Here is a 21284-nt window from a genome sequence, read left to right as displayed (position 1 = left end):
TTACTGTAATTCGACGCTGCATCTTCTCCTCTCTGGGCCTTCGCTCTGCAGTTGAAATCACAATTTCCGAGAGGCACTTTGTCTCGAATGAAGCAGAGACAGTATATCGTAGGAGAGGTGCTGCGCAAATTGCTTTCAGGCATTGTGGCCAGGAGTTGGAAAACCCTAAAAGTATTTCTGAGGGAACGAAAAATATTCAACAATAATTTTGGTGGCAATGACAAGATTTTGGGACGTCACCGAACGTTTGAAGCCTAATTTTGCAAGATTAAACACAACTAAATTTTATTAAAATTCACTGCCTGATTTTGAATGGATTCTTTTGGCTCCCCGCTTGAATCCAGAGTTTTTGGCGAACAAGGTGCAGTCATATTTTAATGATATTTTCATGAACCCTTAGATGCTAAAGCCCGGTCAAATTGACAGGAGACTTGTTTAAAAAACTAGCCACGCGAGTTGAGGAACCACGGTACATACGAGCCGTAGATGTAGGTTTGTAAATATTTGTGCATTAAAAAAAGAATGAAACCTCAAATTGAAAAAAGAAGATGAAATTGCGGAAAAACAGAGTCGAGACGTAATCGGGCATTTTACATTTTTCTCTAGAATCTGAGTGACACCTCACTGGCAGCATAGAATGCAGCATTGCGAGTTTACGCCTAGCGCCATCGCGCCTTCAATTTTTGCAGATGCAACTCGGACATCCATCATGTACGAATAGTTGTATCTCTGCGCCGTCATCAACGCGCCTCCTTTTACTTTGCTGTATTTCCATACTGTGGTTGTTTCAGTTTGTCTTATTTGTATTTTTAGCGGTGCTTTAAAGACTTTATGAGCAACACAGCGGTAAATAGGAGAGCCGTAATAATCGAGCCTCGTTTCTTAACTTTTCTCACGACACCTCATTGGCAGCATAAAACGGAGCTGCGGTGCATTACGAGTCCACGCATCGCGCCATCGCGCCTTCAATTTTGCAGACGCAACTCGGACATCCATCAAGTACGAATAGTTGTATCTCTGCGCCGTCATCAGCGCGCCTCTTTTCTTTGGCTCTATTTCCACGTTGTGTTTTGTTTTATTTGTATCTGTAGGGGTGCTTTAAAGGCTGTGTGTTTGCTCTATTTTCATATTGTGTTAGTTTCTTTTGTCTCATTTCAAAATCACCGAAGTTTAAAAGAATTTATGTTGAGTAGTTACCATTTAAAAAATAAAGCATAAGAGGAAGTGTTCAACATCTCAAACCGAGATACGTGGTTTGGTAGTTTCACCGTCGGTATGTGACTGAGAACGTCATAGGAGGGTTTATTCTCTATAGCGCCATCATTATCTCACCTATTTCTGTTAAGTTAATCACGGCAATGTTGTCAAAGGTCATTGAACGATGAGTTCTTCATACGCATCAATCATAAATAATCACTACTTGCTGTGGTAAAAATTGGAAATGTATTTCGTCTTAATTTAATGTTGATGCGAACGAATATCGCGCCACGGTGAGACCTATTCATCATGAAAAAAACTCGTACAAAAGAGTTGTCAAAAACATGTTAACAAGTGTTAGCCACGCGTCATGTGTTTTCCGCGGGAAAACGCTGAAAGCGGGAGGAAGTGATGCGGTGATGCCAAATTGCAATAAACAACGTCCATATTCTCGCTCATTTCGGTGGGACCTGTGTTCCATCTGGCGAGCTGTAAATTACCGCTCAGCAGTTTCCGCCTTCACACGTAATTGTTCGAGGCGACTGCCCACATTTACATGGGGTTTATTTGGGTAATTTGCTTTTCTACCCATTCATAACAATGGCACCGAGAGTTTTTCCTCTGTATTCGCGTCTTTTGGTTCGCGTCCCTAGTAATCACACTCGCGTCAAAATCACTCCTTACAGAGTAAAATTATTACTGCGGCCATTGATGGTGAGCAGAGGTTCTTAACGTGCACAAGATCTCTCAGGGTTGAGAGGTTGCCTGCAATAGCGTGTATCATGACTTTTACCTTCAATCAAGTTTTTTCTCCTAGGTATCCCCAGTTGGAGCTAAGCCCTATACTGCTGTGCTAAGGAAGAAATTCTTATGAACATTCGAGAGTTGCCAAATTGCCTTTGATAAAACATGTATTTTTGACAACATTCTTGCACATTTTTACTTGAAATTTTCAGATATTTTAGTTGGAATTGCGTACAAAATTGTCTAAAAATTGTGGAAAATAATATTCACAATTTTCTCAGTTACTTCGATTCTAATCGGAGGGAACTGGGCAACGTCTGAAGGCTCATACGGCGCTCTTCCGTAGCACGGCAGTGTAAAACTATCGCGTTTTTTTCCGAATTTTGGTGACAGTGTTATGGACCGAAACGCATATAAAAAAAGCAGGCCTCATAATTTTTAGCGCTTTTATCCATGACCTCAAATATAGTTGTAGATAGCTGTAATTTCCAGTTTTGGGCACTTTCTTTTTAAAAATAAAAAAAAATTAGGGGATTCTAGTCATATTTTGACTCACAGAACTCACTTCTGCAATCTGACATTAATCCTGGGATAATCTGCAGTATAGACATCGCAAGTTATGCAAGCAAACATGTCAGTTTAATTTATTTATTTAATTTTTTTTATGATTAAGTTATCTCAAATAATTCAATAGAATCAAATACCGAGAAATCCTTGCTGATAAAAGTTTGGTACCTGAAAAAAGGTAGGTCTAAGAGAGGCCTTAATTAGAATACTTTTTGATTTAGGAAAATAAGTGCTAGCTTCGAAAAGCTGATGTTAAGGTATCCGCATGTTAAAACTATAGATAATTTGTTGTGTTCTTAATGGATTTTTCCTCCTTTCTAGACTTGAGTTAAAACCCTAGTGATAAGGAGGAGGAGAAATATTTATTTTTGGAGAGTGAAATTAATATGTTTTTCTTCCTTTCTGTTTCAGGTGAGGAACGAAAAATTGCATTGTACCCTCAAAAACTATATTAGCCGTCGAAAATTATCGGGCGGGCACGCTACAGTACATTTGTATTTATTGCTAATACCGGTGATGATTTTTCTTTACATTCATTATTCACACAGCATGTTATACTCTAATCAACGCAGACCTTAACTTAAGCCATCTACTCGACTTAACATAACTCGACCGGACCCAATCTAACACTAAGCAATTCTTGTTTTATCCAATTTATTATTTTTATCATGTATACCTGTTTTCCTTTCTTTTATTTTATTTTTTTATCCTAATCATTGATTCTCATTTGACCACGTAAGAAATGAGCAAAGAGCAAAGTATTCGTTCATACATTGATGATGGAACTAAATCAGAGAGGGGTTTTCTTTATAAAGAACACAAAAACGGCACAATATCAGTTTCGAGTTGAAAAATCAACTCTTTTGAGGCTCATTTTGATGCGCAATAATGATCAAGACAAATCTCCAGGCACTTGGCACTCAAAATGTTTTTTCTTTTCTCTCGATATTTGCACCGCTACCCATCCGCGTTTCGTAATTCATGAAAAAAAAGAGACCCCGCGGTCTGACACTATATGCAAACTAGAATTATTGTGTTTCCGATTTCGCTCGGCGTTGTTGCAACATCCTCGGGAGAAATTCCATTCATCCCAATTTTAACTCTGGACCGGGATGAGAAGTTACTTCGAGCAACGTGGGCCCAACAATTAGCTACGCGTCAGTTGGAACCGTAATCCATTGTCGTAGAGAACTGACGTCACAGGTGTCTTACGGGCCCCCTGAACACTGAACAGGGACTGCTCTTGCTCAACAGTTAAGCGCGTATGCATAATCGACCAGGAAGAGGAAAGGGTTGTCGCGTTGATTTCTAGTTAGTGGTGCAGCTCTGATTAGCATAGCGGCTGCATATGATTACCTGCTACGCAGCTGTCCCGAGGGAGAGTTTCATCTTCACATCGCGACCGTTCCTCACAGTGTGGCCATGCTCTTACTGCAGCACGAATCGTCAAGACTTCTTCCATATGCTTGGAAATGAGATCTTTAAAAATGCAGCGAAATTTCGGGTTAAAAACTGCTGCACTGGAAAAAAAAGTAGCTTGGATCTAGAGTCCAGACTCTTAAAAACATTGACAAGAAAAAATACTCTTGATTTAATCGGATTTTTGCTTGAATCAATAGGAAATCCGCTTAGATTAAGAGGATTGGTTCTTGATGGAAGAAAAAATTCTATTGAATAAAGAGTATTTTTTCTTGTCAACGTTTTTAAGAGTCTGGACTCTAGATCCAAGCTACTTTTTTTTCCAGTGTGGAGGGGTTTCGTGACATAGGTCGAGTTTACAGAACAGAGGCACAGGGAGATGAACGTAGCCCAACAAGTTATCATTGGTTCAACAATAATAGAGTTTATTTTAGTGCCTTATTTCACGATCAAAATATTCTTCCTCGATTTTGAATTTTAGATAGGTCAAAATTTGCCGCCAGTTAGGCTGAAGACTATTTCTAACTACTTATTTCCCTTAAGAATGACTTGGTTCCTTCTTAGCTAATTCAATCTAAACTAGCATAGTTTTGTTCTTTCAGATATCTTTGATATACACCATTATGAGAGTGTATTAGTAAGAGCAAATATTTAGGGGCAAACTGACGAAGAATGAGTTCATATGGTTACAAATTACAGTTTATTGCTTCGCGTCAAGTAGGTATCTTTTCCGTACACCTGTAACCCCGTTACCAACAAATTGATCTTCATTTCTACCCCCTTTCGTTTTGGAGTAAAGGAGACAAATTTGACCTCCTTGGGAATATCCTCAGAAAAAGAGGTATTACAGAAAAAAGGAGGAAAAAAGAAAAATAGGGAGAGTTCTTGGAGGCTAAGAAACAAGCTCGAATACCTATCACAGCGTATCTCGAACGCTCGGGTGAAGTGCGTTTCACAAAGAGGTAATTTCTCCGTTTTTATTCAATTGCAGAGTGAGAGGGAAATTTCAGCGCGGCCTGGCGCGGCGCGGGAGTCGGGACCAAGGCTCGCAAAATACTTGCCAGATTATGCTGAAAATTAACATCATACCCGTAAGGATCGATATTAAAATTGCTGCGTTTTCAGCACAATTAGGCAACCGTGGCTCGCAGACAGTTCTAAGCCCAACTTGGGAAAGGGATTGGATCGAAAAGGCTCTGAATATCCAAATGACGTCGAGCGGTGGTAAAGGGAGAAGCGAAAAACCTCTACACTCTCTCTTTGCTGCTCAGGTGGGGTATTAGGTGGTGTTTCCTTCGAAAATGTAACTTAGGACATCCACAGGGTGAACGACAACTTAGCCGACTAAACGCGAATTTTACTTTAAGTTCCGAGCCTCTTCGGAAAGTTCTGCCCGGTTTTGTCTCATCAACCATCAACACTTATGGACACTGTTGCCAACAGATTCGATCAATCAGACCTATCAGTTTTCGATGGATCGAATCTTCTTAAGGACAACCTCGCGAGGCGGAACCAAAATTACGCACCAACGTTGCGATTCATAAGTCGCCGAATCGGGAGTACCGAACTCAAAATAAAAATAATGGCAGATGGTAGGTTTGGGCGCAAAAGTACCACCGAACCTTAAAATAAAATTCGCTTCAACTTTAACCTTCCTATTTGTTGTCCTTCATCGAGGAAGTGAAAATGAAACTACTGACTCAATGATCGAGAGAACCATTCAAGCAGCTCGCTATTAAACTATGTAACGCTCTGAGAAGTTGGTGCTGTATAGCTCTGCACCATTTTGTCATGGAGCGTTTCGGTGTAAGGGGTTGGGAGAGGGTGCCAAGCTTAGCATTAAGTTACGTGATGTCGGAATGGTGGTATTTAGGCGTCAGAGCTAAAGTAGAATATTCATGTGTTGATTTCCACGAATGGTTAGCTTTTCTTGAGAGATCGTGTTATATGAAGCCAAGTTCTTTTAGTGTTCCTGATTTCCATCAGCATAATTTTTCCCCGAAAGAAAATTAGGTAACCAATACCCACACACGCACATTAAATAAAAAAATTAAATCAATCAAATTAATCAATTAATTTAATCAATTAAATCAAGGAAGTAAAAAAAAATAGAAAATCACGTATTAAAAATGAGCAGTTTTCTGCGAATGAAGACAGAAAGATAGCACACCTAGGAATGTATGGGTTAACCAGAAATCAGGGAACCTGTCGAGAGTTAGAGAAAGGATAACAAAATCACATATCAGAAATGACCAGCTCTTCTGCAATATAGAGATAAAAAAACACGCTCAGTAATTTATCGGTCAAGTAGAAATCAGGAAATATTATGTTCCTTTTTCCTCTTTTATCGGGTTGCATCAGCATAGTACTCATTTTTCCTTTTTCGCCCGATGTAAAATTTCGGTTGTCAACCTTAAACTTGTTTTAAGTTTTAGGTTGACAACCGAAGTTTTACATCGGACGAAAAAGGAAAAGTGAGCACTATCAGGAAATATTCTCAAATAGAGAAAAGAGAAGGGAAAGCGAAGAAAAACATGATAGGAACGCTCGGCCGAGGAATGGTAGAAGACTCCTTGTCTATCATAGTTGACTGTATTACAACAAAATTTTTAAATTTTTCCTCAACAGCGAAGAGGACCTCTTGGTGAAACATGATGTCAAAAATTTTCGGGAAACTCAAGCCACCCTGTAGCGGTATACCCACGCTCAACGCAACCTACCCCCTCTCCGAATCCTACAAAACCCGAAAAAAAGAGAGGCAATAGGTGAAGGAGCTTCCACCCTTTCTCCGCCCGTGCTTTCAGCCGCAAAAAGAGAAAAAAAACCCCGGCGCAACCCCCTCGAGTCGTTGGCATCCATCCCTTTACTTAGATAATGTATGTAGACAAGGACGTATTAGGTGGTAGAAGATAAGAATTGAATGGGAATTGCTCGCTGATAACGGTCGAGTGAGGCGTTGCCATGGAGACGGCGGCAGCCATGAGCCTTGCCCTCAACCCCTCCCCCTCTTCCACCCCCACCCCCTCCGCCCACGAGGGAAACCACCCGGTTGTAACTATAGAAATCTCTATCTGTTCCTCGTATGCAATATGTGAACGTGTGTATATCTACATGTACGCGTAAGTCTGCGTCTGGATCTACCTGCGCCTCTCTCGGCGCGCGACTTATTACTTCTGTTATTGTGCTTTCGCGAATTTAAAGTCCTTATTTGCATACCTGTCGTGTTCCCTTCCTGGAGAGCTCCAGCTAAATTTGATTCTTCAAACGCCGACGCGTGGCGCTCACTCGCTGTGCTGCGGATTGCGGGTTGCCGCGCTTGAAGGCGTCAGAGTCTCCGTACTTTCTCTTAAGGCTGGATTCAGGGATTGGGACCAGTGGCTTGCGATTTGTCAATTAATTTGCCTTTTAAACCTATGGAAAAGGATCGGTAAACAGGGTGTTCGCAACAAACACCTTAATAATCGATTCTTTACCGCAACTTCAAATGGGAAATATCGATAACCGATCATTCACGCCGTTGATTAGAACCACGAGAAGAGGGGCCCCAGTCGTCGAAGACTGGAATCGAAGTTGCTGATGCAATAGAGAATGTTAAGGTCCATCTGCCGAAGTTCGGGTCAGACAATTGAAGTAGTTCGGTATATACCGAAGGTTTCAGGTCACACATCTGAAGTACTCGGTGCATACCGAAGTGTTTCAGATTTCTGACCCGAATTGCGGCAGCTGGACCTCAAGTTTTAAGAGATTCATATGATCTCAACGTCGGGTCCCATGCACGAAGTTTTTTTCTCCGTGTGAGTATTAATATAAATTTCAACACAGTCAAACACAGTAGAGAACCAAGGAAATCACAGTAGAACAGAGAAAAAATACCGTCGAATAAATAAAGAAAACTATTATCGAAGAAATTCTAATTATTTGGAAAGTAATTCGCTGGCGTAATCAATGCGTAGCTGCGTAGGAGCATGAGCGAGATTTATCATCAACTGACCGCTGGCCGGTAGGTACCTGGGCGGGCGAGCGACAATACGTAAAAGCGGTGGCATGGTTTGATTGACAGAGGAGTGGGGAACGGTCAGACGTAGGGGAAAGGATGCAGTAGGTTGAGTTCTATGAACCATAAGCGGCGCGTGGGGTCAAAAAATGGGGGCCAAAGAATTAATAGATAGCCTTTTTTTATGTATATAAAAAAAAAACAAGTAAAGCATTTGCCAGATAAAACTGAGCGGATTTTAGTGGGGAAAAAAAGAAGAAGAAAAACACTGAAAAGCAGTTTGATCGTTTTTTGATATTCTACATCGATTGAATTATTCGGTTTGTCAAACCAAAATGACGCCTCGAGGATTAAACGTTCAATTCGTGAGATCGAACTCTTCGATTAATATGAGCTGATAAAATAATTTTGATAACATGAATCGAGCATTCGATCCTACGATCCGAACATCCGCTTTCACAAGCCGAATAATTCGATCGATGTAGAACACCGGACCTTGAAGCGTGAATTACTCTAACAAAAAGCCAGCTTATACGTGGTAAGTTGGTGTTCCCATCGAGTTCAGCAGAGATTAAACAACCAACGTCAAATTGAAACTAAGTATAAGAAAAGAAGGTTTGAAGTTAAAATCATTCTCATTTCATATGTTAACAGACTAATCATTTATCTCAACTTAAATGTCAGACAGGCGTAGACAAAAAATAAAAATGTCAGCTCAAAAATACGTACTAATCTCAATTGAGGAGCTTTCCGGCACATAGCAAACAATCGCGTATGAGAAAAATCCATCTTAAGTTTCCATTATCACTTTCCGGTCACTGATGATAACTTACATCGCAGCTTGGACTCCCGATTTCGAACGTAAGTCACAGTCAGTGGCCATAGAATAATGATGGAAACTTCAAATGCATTTTTCTCAAACGCGATTTTTTGCTATGTGCCCTTTTTCCGGGAAGCCCCTCAATTGGTTTCTTTTTCGAACTCATCTAAATCTGTATACACTGCCAAAGTTGTGACATTCGTCGGAATTTTCTATCTTGTAATACTTCCGTGGACTTCAAATGTGAAGCACGAGGATCGGACCGAATACCTCCTCACTCTCGAATAATCAAGATTTTCCCCTTCAATTGGGCAGTCCGCAAAAAGCAATATATTAGCGGGTACAAAAGTGAAGTCAGCCAGGGCTCGGCCTAACTGAAATTACTGTCAATCCAATAATTTCCCCTTATTTACACAGGAAGGAGGTCTTTACGTGACGGGAAAGCAGACTAACGTCAAGTGCGACTTTTGAGGCACCGCTCCGGTCCCGTTCCTTTATCCTCGTATTTCTTTTTACCCATTTTTACGATTCTCTTGGATCAACAAACCCACGAACAAAGGGGCCTTTGTGCACACGCAACGGGGGCGGTCATAATGTATGATTAGTCCCATCATCGACTCACTCGACGCCGACATGGCCGACGTAGCTTTTTCCGATTCCCGGTGACGGCGAAAGACCCCCGCCGCGCCGGGAGGGAGAAATACTGGAATAGTGTTTCCAGAGGGGAATTTTCCTCCTCTCCATTATTCCCTGCCGCGGAAAAGCAAGATGCTCTTGCCGCCGCGAAGGGGTTCGCCTCCGTGTAGTTTAAAAAGTTTCCATCCCCACGTATTACATACGTCAAAATCACTACTCAGGAGGGTATAATAATAAAAGATACGTTTAATCCCAAAGGTTTCCAGAGTCGGCCGCGCCGCCGGATCGCACGATGAAAGGCTCGGTTTCGTGTCGGAAAAGCGGAGCCTGGCTCTGTGTCTGGCGGCAGTGCTGCCCCGATGGCAGGAGGAAGTGTGTCGAACGCAGCAACAGAGGAAAGCCATTTTCAAAGCGGGGAGCTCAAGTTTACGGTAAACGAATCCCCTGTTCCCTATAGCGCGGGCAGAGTGCAGGATAAAAATAATACTCAGTCTTCCTTTATTTCAAATAGGAACTTATAACATCTCATTTTTCTAAATTCAGGATGTGGCCCTTTGAGCTCCGTCCCTGTCTGTATGTGATGCTTGGATTCAATCTCTTAATGTGACAACTCGAGTTACTTCCCTCGCACTCCGGCAGGGGAAGCACATGCTTTTGCTCGAGTGGGAGCTGCTTTCCGGAGACATCGGCCCTGTAAAAGTTGAACGTTTTACACGGTAGAACTCTCTTTTATCGAGTACTTTATTCCTTGAATCGATCTCATGAAAATGAACATACGTACAAATTTTAACGAAGCAGCCCGAGACAATGGTAACATGAAACAAAACCCAAGGGGGAAAACGGGAAATAAGGCTAAAAATGCAGCACTAAAAACCAGAGACGTTTCGACTCAAAACTGAGTCATTTTCAGTCGGAATAATAAATTAAAAATTGAAAAATATCGAAGGAAAAACCTGAGACCCTTACATGTTGGTGGTCGAGATTCGAGAGAGAAAGAAAAAACGGACATGAAAAGTGTTGAGGCTGGATGCAAAATATTGTCATGATTAAGCAGGCATTTTCAAGTGGAAATTTCAAGGACTTTCAAAGTTGGACAAATTGATTTACTATTTAAGAAAAAGGATGATTTTTGTGTCGACAGTATGGCTAATTGTGTATGATAGTTCAAAGGTGAAATGGCGGATAAATTCCCGAGAATACAATTCTATCAACGCATAGGAATCGTTGTTGCCTATCTGTTCAAATGAAGGCGAACCGTGCTCGCTTTCTTAGAACCTCATTTTACAGCTCCTAACAAAGCTCCTTGCTGTCCTCCATATAGACAAGTGAAACGCGAAACCGCAGGCTAAAGCGGAACGTCATGTCTATAAAGTCCTCATCGGAGTCCTCTTCGAGGTTATCGGAATTTCCGTTGTCTCGATGAGACTCTGCAGACCGATTATTGAATTTGATAGACTAAGCGATAGACAAAGAAGATACAGGGAATATTAAGCGAGCCTATTGGTTGAAACGAGTGATTGCGACGGACAAAGTAGGTAGTAATAATTGACTAACTAACGGAATCCCACGAGGGACCCTATAGCTAATTCATAATTTTCCCAATTTTGTCTATAACTATAGACCGTTTCCACCGATAAAATCCCTCCATATCACTTTTATTTTCTTTGTCAATAGCTTTGTCTATCAATTTCAATAATCAGTCTTCAGGTCGTCGAAACAAGACATCGGAGCTATGAGAATTCCGGAGTCGAGAACAGCAACGGGATGTGCTACAGAAAAAAGCGGTCAAAGAGAGCGACAGAGCGTAGTTTTCCTTCATTTTAACATATAGGCAATAACAGTTCCTACGTGCTTGTATAATTGTATCTTCAGAATTACATCCACTGCTTTTTGCTCTATCATCATTATGAGATTTTCAATCACATAGTTGCGCACGCCAAGAGGTTGGAAGTGAACCATTCAGTTCGTTTAAAAAGTTTTTTGGGAGTTAAAGGAATTTTTGTAAAATGGGACCCACGTCTTTGCCTAGGCATATTGAAAATCTACAAAAATTGTTGGAATAAAGCGGAAAAATAGGCTCCACAAAAACGACAGTCACAGCATGACTAAAAATCTAGAAAAATTAAATATTCATGTAACAAATCAGCATATTGGACTACATTTTGCAATAAGGAACCACTATTTCTGACTCATTCTAGGAAGAACATACATGTCATCGGTTTCCCTATGCAGAAAGGTGTTTTTTTGGAAGAGTCAGAGATAGTGGTTCCCTATTGCAAAGTGCAATCAATTTAATACTTGAAAAATTACATTCTGTATCACGTTATTATTAGTTTTAGTATTCATAGTAATATGCCCTTTTTTTTTTTTTTTTTTTTTTTTTTTTTTGTTTTTTGTTTTTTTTGTACGTCTGTGTGTCTTTAAACGAGGCTCTTTTCTCGGGCTGATAGACTCGATTTTTAGGAAAGGGGTGGTGATGGTGGTGGAAGGATCAATTTCGGTCGGGGGTGGAGCTCGCGGGGGGTTGGGTAAGGGGGAAGTGAGGGGGGGGGGGGTTAACGATTGCAAATGGAGCGAGGTGTCGACGCAAGCATCTCGGAGCTGAAAAGTCGCCAGATCAAAGGAGGAGATTAAATTTCCGAAGAAAGCCGCACTGTTGCTAGTTCGTGCTGAGAAATGAGGATTTTTCTCCGGATTAACTTAGAGTAAAATAAGGGAAAATCGAAGAGGCAGCGTGGCAAAGCTGAAGCGGATCGGAATCGGGTCGCGAGTCGCGGGGACAAAGTTATCAGATTCTGGAAAAAAGTGGCCATTTCCCATGGGTGCAGAAGGGGAAAAGTGCTGATTTTCAGTGCTATCTGGCAACAATGCGCGGGGATGAACGGACCGAATATTAGCCGTGTCGAGTGCGCCGAACAGGTATACTTACACGGGAATGGGATAGCGCCTCGAATATAAATATCGGAGGGTGAGACTCCTGAGATTAGGGTTAATATCTTCCGGCCTTATCTACCGCAGCCCTCCGCGTCGGCAGGCTACGAGGTACTACAACCCCTACCCTGCTGCACCAAGGAAGAGCGGCGCATCGTATGAGCGGAGATTTTCAACGCCGCAATCCGAGATACGCATTTTTCCACCTCAGCCATCGATGTGTACTGCCGCGATAGCCAAGAGAGGAGTAAGTGTCAAATTTTCGAAATCGAGTTTCCTTCAAAATTCGTCTAATCTCTCAAAGACGAAATCACTGAAATTGCTAAAACAGCGACATTCGTCTTAATTGGGTGACAACGAGACAAATGAGAAAGCCGTAAGTGTGCATAGAGTTTACATATCGACGGTGCAAGTCGGCAATCACATATCTCGTTTGCGGTGTCTGAAAATCTCCGCCTCTATGTTATTTTTTTAAAGGAGAATAAATTGATAACATTCCTTGACGTTTTTGCAGAATTTTCTTCGCACAGAGAAGAAAAATCATGGCAATTTTAAAGAATTGCCGTTGAGTAGTTTTCCGTCTAAAAAATGAAGTACGACAGGAAGCCTGCGACGTCGCAAACCGAGTTATGTGATTGCCGACTTGCACCGTCGATATGCAACATAGTTCCTTTTCGCATAAATACGCCCAATTTACAGTCCAGAAGAGCCCCAAGAAAGGCCTGAAACTCAAAGACCAATTGGAGAGCGGAACAGGCATGGCGATACTCTCTCTATTTAGTGAAATAATTATGAGACTTAAATTGCGACTGGTTTTTCTTCCGAAGAGTATCTCGCGATTTTCTCTTGAACGCGGGCGGATTCGCACGAGAAAATCTTGGAGGGTAGATTCTGGGATGGGCGGCGCAGGAGGGGGGGGGGGGGAGGTTGCGACTTCGCAGCCCACGTGGCTACATAATTGTAATGAGCCGGGAGAAGATAGAAATGTTGGAGTTTGCGCTGTGACGTCACCCCGGCGCGAGCGACGACGGCGGGGATGGGTCAATGAGCTCCCGTAATGACTTATCAGCCAAGCGCCGCGCCGCGGCGACGACGCGTCCATTCATTCTTTCAGCTTCCCTCCGCAGAACCCACCCCAAGGTCCATCCCTGATGGAGTGAAGGCATCCCTCCGCGACCCACCCACTTCATCCCGCTCATTCAAGTTAATTAGATCCCGACGCGGCGCAGTGTCGGACGTAGCGTTTGTACCCTGCTAGCATCAAAATTTACGGTCAATGTTCGATCGCCATTTGCGCAGAATTCTTGAATTTACGGTATAAGTAGATTCTTGCGACGGATCACTTTAATTTGCCACGATAGAAATCGCAGAACAAAGTAACAAAAGTCTTACGCTTTGTAAATTTTATGGTGAGTCCGCACATGCCTCAATGTGTCTGTAAATCATAGATTTTTTCAAGTGTTTCGATTTTTTGCAGACGAAAATCGACGGCCGAAGTGCAAAATCACTATTATCTCAATTTTGGTGTTTCAAAATATCCGCTCCAACTTTTTTTGTATTTTTTGTAGATTTTCTATTTTTTTTGTATTTTCTTGTATTTTATTCTTTTCTTTCTTTGTCAAAGGCAAACAGTAAACTTTTTGGGTTGAAAAGAAAGAATATTCTGCCACCATAGAACACAAATCAAGGAAGTTTTCAGGAGATTACGTTACCTAGTTTTCTAAGAAAAAAAAACACACGATAGGAAGTGTTTGACGTCACAAACGAAGATACGTGGTTTCGCACTTTGACCATCGAAATCATCGCAACCCGTTAAAAGGATCAATTGGATTGCATTTTGCAAAGAGGAACCACGAGTATTCCAATGTCGGCAAGATTGTGCAACTTTTTTTACCTCGCAAATATAAACTGATCTTCTAAACAAGTTTTATCTTTACACCCAATAAACTTTAATTTCAAGACGAAAATATCTGTTTCAATGTATTATTTTTCGTAATTTCAGTAATTTTATTGCAGAGAATGTAAGTAGCACAATCTTAGCGACATCGAACTGCTTTCTCCAATTTTCTGAGAGTCCAATTCTCAGAGTTTTACTCATGAACTCTGCTCGAAGATTTTAATAAAAAATATCTTCACTATGATCTTCGTTAAAGGGCTTCGTATTAAAACTTCCTCGTGGACAATATAAACCGTATATGGAACCTCCCTCTGGAAAATAGCTGTTCGAGAATCAACCGTGAACACGGCCCTTAAGACTCCCAAGTGCTCGGTGACATAAAACTTGGAGGATGCGGCAAATTTTTCAGAGCGGTCTGAAGAGCTTTATATCGATACTACCATGCTAAGGAAGAACGCCGTATGAACGTGCAGGCGTTGCCAAATTTCCTCTGGTAAATCACGAAATTTCTGGAAAATTTGTGAATATTTTTCCTTCAATTTTTCAGATAATTTTGCTCGCAATTTCACCTAAAGTTCCTGAAAATTTAAAGGAAAAATTTTCATAACTTTCTTCAAAAATAACTATTTTTTGAGAGGAAATTCGGCAACTCCCGGATGTTCATACGGCGTTCTTCCTTAGCACGGCAGAATAGTGAAGGAATTCTTCTCTTGGGCGAGGGATTCAAACGCGGGCGCAGATAAGGATCTGATGAGCTGATCCGCGAAAGACAAAACAGAAAGGGTTGGATGTGGGCTTGAGCTCCTTCCCGGGGCGCGCATTGAATGTGGGTAAAAAAGGGTTGAGCGGGGAGGAATAAAATACAGCTAATCATAAAAGCAGGAACACTTTAATGTGTTTGCTTAGGTATAATAATCCGGTGCCCTGTCTCGTCATTGTGTCTCCGGCGTGTTGATTTATGTGCCCGGGAATCAATTGACATTGAATAACAGGATAGGTAGGATCTTCCGTCGTGACATCGGGTCCTTTAAAAAGGACGTAAGGCCCGCAGGGATCATCGTTACTTGTGCTGTTTTCCGCGGATGCGTCGCGAGTGTGTGAAATGGGACCTGGGGCTCAGCCTGGATGCTGGCAATCGGACGTATATCATTATTCTGGCAGACTGAATGCTCAATTGAGAAGAAAACGCAGCGCGTTATTGTGCTTTTATCGGCTTCCCAAGTGCTGTCAACTAAATCTACGCTCTGCAGACTCGTGTTTAATTCGTGTGTTTACACGCTGAGCCCTTCGGCTGTAAGGTGGAATTCCAGGACCGCCTAATCAAACCCTTAACAACTCATCGAGAACTTTCGGTTTTTCATGGTTTAAATTTGAGATGAGCCGTGATAAGATCTCAGTGGTACATTGCAGAATTAGCCGTGTGGTGATGTTCTGGAGTCAAGTAGATGAGACTCCTGACTCAAATAACCTCTCGATTCAAAAAGATCCTTTCGGATCCTCTTCAGGGGACTCGGGGACAATGGCACGTGGCCAAAACAGAATCTTATGTTCAGACAAGTCTCAACTCAAAGTTTTGTTCAAGGTTCAAAGTTGGTTTTTCGGCTAGGGCGCTGCAATACTTGTATTATTCAGCAAATATTTCATCCAATTATATTTTATGAGACGACTAAGAATTGCGCCCAGTCAGAGTTGTTTAAGATTTGATGCCACTTCCTAGTGCCTTCACGGATTGAATTTTTTTCATACGTTGCTTTGTCGCAGTTTTCCTCAAATTTTTAGACGTCGAACCATAAAAATTCTTTCTGCATCCATGTATTAAACACATTTCACAAGTTATTCGAAGAATGGACATTTTCTGATGGGCTGAATGCAGTTTTCGTGCGCAAATTTCCATTTTCCAAGTCTACTCTCTAGGCTGTAACTATTGCAACCAACAGCCTCACCTACACACACAAAATAATACATTTTACCACATTTGGCCACAGTGAAACAAGTATGGTAATTACACCAGACTCTATGGTATCATTTGCCACATTATGGTAAGCATAACCATATTTCTGGTGAATGTTACTACATTTCTGGTTATTTTTACTAAATAGTATCATTGCGTAAAAAATCCAATAGACTTAGAATAGATGTTACCATACTTGTTTTCGGTGTTCGTCTACGTTATGTACTGCCACAACCGGTTGGTAAGCTGCAGCAACCAGTTAAAGCCGTGCACCCACAATTACAATACCATCAATTATATTTAGTGCATAATGCACCGATTTAGACATCAGTTATAGGTCGGTCCACACTGCATCAACTGAGTTAGCTGAATAAATATCAACCACCCGTTTGTGCAGAACACAGAATTGTTTCCAGTGCGGGAAAAGCAGGAAAATCAAGGCGATGTTGGTGACGTCATCCAGATGTATAAACATAAGCCAGCCCTAGTATGGATAGCCGCGCAGAGAGGGCGCAACCGCCTCGAGCATCCAGAGCAGACGTCAATGAAACGACGCGAGAGAAACGGAGATCAGCAAATTAGATCCGAGCGCGAACATTAAACAAACACGCAAACCAGGCGGCAGTTGGCGGAAAGTGCAATTGTACGGAAACAGATCTCTCGAGAGCGAGGTGGTGGAGTAGGGGGTTCGAGAGCGATGAAACTGTTTTGATTTAAATGAAAGGTATGCTTCCGGATCTGGCCGCAGCCCGCAGAGAGCCGGCTCCGGGAAATTTATGGCGAAACATTAATTTTTCTATTCACGAGAGCGGAATTTTATTGAAACTCGCGGCTCGGCGCGACGCTGCCGGATCGGCGGGCGCGCGCGGCGACCTCAAGCCAGAAACCCCGGTTCAGCGGGCAGTTTGGCAAGGCGCTCCGCGGGTACGTCTGAATTACAAAAAAGTAAAAATAATAATAGGAGGAATGAGCGCCGCGGCTCAAAGGTTCGCCTGTTGTGCATATAATCTGCTATTAACCGTGAACACTCCAACAACCCGTCCGTAATCCTTTTATTCCGTGTATAAATTATATTTCATGCTCGGATTGAGGAATAAAATATAAATAAAAAACGGAAAATTTCTTTAAAAAATAATGTTGCGCATTAGGTAACCCTTCCCCGGCGCGGATCGAGAGGTTTGCCGGTGAAGATGAGTTATGCATTTACATACATTACCGACACTCCACGACATAAATTAACACGGTGTCTTTTTTTTCTGCTTCGGGAGGGATTCTATTAGCTCTCTCCTCCGTCCCTCGAAGGGCCGCGCGGGGCGAGGGATGGAGAACCGCGTATCTGAGAGGGATGTCCGTTGGAGTTAGTCGGTTCTTGACGGTGGGGCAGGGCTTTTGTGCGTTTGTTCCGTTCGCTGTTAAAAGGCTCCGACTTTGTTGTTGTACATTTGTTGTCGGTGCTGTTTGCGCAAATATTATCGACTCTCGAGTGGATTGCGGAAACGGGAGTTTGATAATTGTCATTGCTCGCTTCCTTGTGTCCCCTCTCGTTAGATTCCCATTTTAAGAGTCAAACACTCTCGAAATGCCCGTTTTCCATTCTTGTCAAAGCCGGTGACTTGAACGCACGGTTTGACAGTAGAAGTGGCGCCCCGCACTACAAGGTCTACATCCAATCGCGGGATTTTGTAAATTAAGAACATCACTGCCGTGCTTAGGAAGAACGCCGTATGAACATTCGAGAGTTGCCAAATTTCCCCGAATAAAACATGTATTTTCGAAGAAAGTTTTGCGTAATTTTCGTTAAAAGTTTCCAATATTCTACATTAAATTAGGAACAAAGTTGTCTGAAAAATTGGAAGAAAAATATTCAGAATTTTCCCAGTGAATTCGTTGGTTATTAAAGGAAATATGGCAACGCTTGAAGGCTCATACGGCGTTTTTCCTCAGCACGGCAGAACGAACACACAAGGTTAACATGTATATAACATGGTATTTTTGTTCAATCCATATTTCCCCCACAAGAGCCAACAAAGCGGTGGGCCGTGGAGCGTCTATCGAACATTTCACGAACATGGTTACGAACATTTAAAAATTTAGATGTGGAGCACTTCGGGGCAAAACAGTTGCCTCAGTTTCAGTCTCATGATTTTTTTTCTTTTTTTTAAAATTGTTTTTAATGTGCTGTTTTCAGTAATGGAAAGACTTTACTATGTAAAAATTAGGGTTGGAAAAAATATTTAAAATTCCCGCTTTTTGAGGGTCGACGCGCTCAAGAAAGGACGTATACGCCTTTTCCGTTCAAGACACGGCAAAATGGACAACATTATCGAGCCAAACAGGCTAACTTCTTCATTACAATCGGAATTGATGCTTTTCAATCTTCAAAATTCAATGTTTCAAATGTCAATCCTTTAGGCCATGGCACAAAGGCAAGAGTCTAGGGGTGGTTTTGGGATCCCAAATTTTTTCGAGCTTATTTTCAGCCCATTTGACAACTAAAAATCATGGTAAGCCCTGACGCCGCAAAGAGTTAGTTTTAGCGCTCCTCCCTACAGGAGTTTCACATACCCTTTTTTACCATTGATAGAAGAGGAAAACTTTAAACAAAATATCGCGTAAAAAATGAAACGTTTTTCATAGTGCGGCAGTGCGGCCAGATGAAAATCTCCGTTTTTCAATATTTTAAACTGTAGTTTTTTGGAGTTATATTTTAATTGAGTTCCGTTTAACTTATCCGGTATTATATAACGCTCATCGTGCTTCTAATTAAGGCTAATTTATTTTATTGCGTAGACAAGTATGTTCAATATCTTACACTCCTAATGAATACTGCAGCTTGATCCATCGTATCTAAAGGAAGGAATAAAATTTTCGAACAAAAGAGAATGCAGTACCGAGAAAATAAATTGAATATCTTAACCGTATCAGTGGCGAGGCCTGGATGATCGATTATCGATATTTCCTCGTTTGAAGCAATGGTAAACTATCGATTATTATGGTGTTCGTTGCAAACACCCTGTTAATCGATCCTTCCCCATTCGTTCAAATTGCAGATCAATCGATGTATCGCAAAGCACGCCACGCCACCGAACCGTATACTGCTTCGAGCGCCTACCGATTCGTCACCGATCGTCCGAAACCGAAATTACTATCGATGCAGTTCCGAAAGGCTTCTTTGAAAGGGCAAGGCGTGGCCGAGGCATGGATAATGGACGAAACAGGATATCAACAACGGCATGAACCTGTTGGTAAAAGCTGCACCACTCAAAGGAACACTCACAACTCGTACACCTTATCCCTAACCGCACATTCAACTCAAATTACGGTGCAAGGTGAAATGGGCGCTTTGATAATGTAAAAGGTGCAATAATAACAGAAGCCCTTTTTTCGGGACGGAGCTGGAGGAAGTGCCTCTCGATTATTGAAATTGACAGGTATTCAAGGAGTTGGGTGCGCAAGTTCATCGCTCAGGGCTCTCACACGTCACACCAGGTTGCCGCTCTTACGCCAAACAGGGGCTAATTTTTTTGTTTTTTGTTGAAAGTGTCGATATACAACATTATGGTCAGAGACAAGAGACCCTCCACTGGCTTTTTGGAGACAGGTGGAAGCCTTCACTTTTGTGTGCTGGTTACACGCTCAAATTCCCATCAATTTCCGATCAAATGGTGACTGGTGCGCACACACAAATTCTGATGGTGGATGTTGGAGCTGTGGGGCTCATCCTTCATCTGATTTCCACATAACCGTGCTTATTTCGTGTTTATTTCAATCAACACGCTGTTTTAATTAATTTTACTGATCAATGTAGATAACTCCCGATCGCCATCTTGGTCATCATTTTGATCGGAATTTGACGGAAATTTGAGCATGTAACCAGGCCATTGGGGATTCAACAGTTCCTCATGGACAATTATAAGGGAGCAACAGTCATCAGTAGACGCACGGCAGCCTGAAGCAGATAGAGGTTTTTCCCTGAGGTTCTCTCTGCTACGGACTTGTCTGTACTTACTCCAAGTGAGAATGCAAAATGAGTCTAAATATGCAGGGGGGTTATAACCCTATAACGGCCTCTTGCTTTTCACGGTGCCTTGTGTGTTTTTTACGAATGCTACTTGTTATCCTCCCCGAATCCAGACGCGGACAATGCCGGAAGCGGTGGTGTCTATCTAACACATGCGGATCAGCATTATTCAGCCTAACTACATAGACTCAATAATGTAGGGGACGGTATGGTTCGAGATGCCATGTCACTCGGTTCATGTGAAAGAAAAACAACTTGAGAGAAAATTAGACATTGGAACGCAGTTAAGTTGATTTTTGTTTAATAGAGCCTTTTTAAAGGCTCCTAGTGGAGATACGTCTAACGAAATTGGCTAATCTACCGTTTAAATGCGTCCGAATATCTCTCATCAAATTTTTACAAGACGAAAATAACGGGTACATTTGTAGATAAACTTGGCACCCCTGTTCATTCTTGTGTCTTCGAGAGGTGCGCTCTTTTGTAAACTCTTCCATTTCCTTTAAGGATCAGCCCGAGGTATCTGGCCGATGAATCTTTGTAGACGTTGCCATTCTGCAAAGCTTTTTCAAAATTTACCATTGAAGATAAACCGAGAGCGGCGTATCTATGAGAGGAGTTGGCATCGTTGTTTCCCGTCTAATGATTCCATTATCGAGGCAGCAGTACGAAACGTTAATTAATAAAAACCAGCGACGCGCCCGAACCCGATCGGCCGTTGAAGGCGAGCGCCGGGCCAAAAGGGTAAAAAAATGGGATCGGGGTGAATGATTCATTCAAAATAATCGTTATTACGGCGTTACGATACGCCTATACCCTTACTGACATCCAGTGGCGTGGCGTACTTTGCGATATATCGATTGGTCCGCCATTTAAACAAATAGAAAATGATCGACGAACAGAGTGTTCCCGCCGAACACCTTAATAATCGATTATTTACCATAGCTTCAAATTGGTAAATATCGATAATCGATCGAGTTAAGGTGGATCTAGGGAGGTTAAGGGAAGCATACATCGAGAATGAATTATCGAAAAAAATGTCAATTAACCACTTTTACTTTATGACTTACTATGAAAATCAGATTTGCTACACCCACGAGTAATCTATTT

General features: G+C 41.9%; 1 protein-coding gene across 2 annotated transcripts in view; it reads left to right on the top strand.

Annotated features, from left to right (window-relative positions):
* MESR6 (misexpression suppressor of ras 6) overlaps positions 1-21284 on the top strand; it is a 660344-nt gene that overhangs the window by 573061 nt on the left and 65999 nt on the right. The window contains exon 7 of one of the 2 annotated variants that reach the window (XM_072296138.1): positions 2920-2944. The exons of the other annotated variant lie outside the window; for it this stretch is intronic. Coding sequence (XP_072152239.1) covers positions 2920-2923 — 4 coding nt within the window. The 3' untranslated portion in view covers positions 2924-2944. Of the gene's footprint in view, positions 1-2919; positions 2945-21284 lie in introns of those variants that run through there. 2 annotated transcript variants of the gene reach the window in all.

Source organism: Bemisia tabaci, chromosome 1, assembly GCF_918797505.1.
Source record: "Bemisia tabaci chromosome 1, PGI_BMITA_v3".
NCBI lineage: Eukaryota > Metazoa > Arthropoda > Insecta > Hemiptera > Aleyrodidae > Bemisia > Bemisia tabaci.
This window is presented reverse-complemented; position numbering and strand designations above follow the sequence as displayed.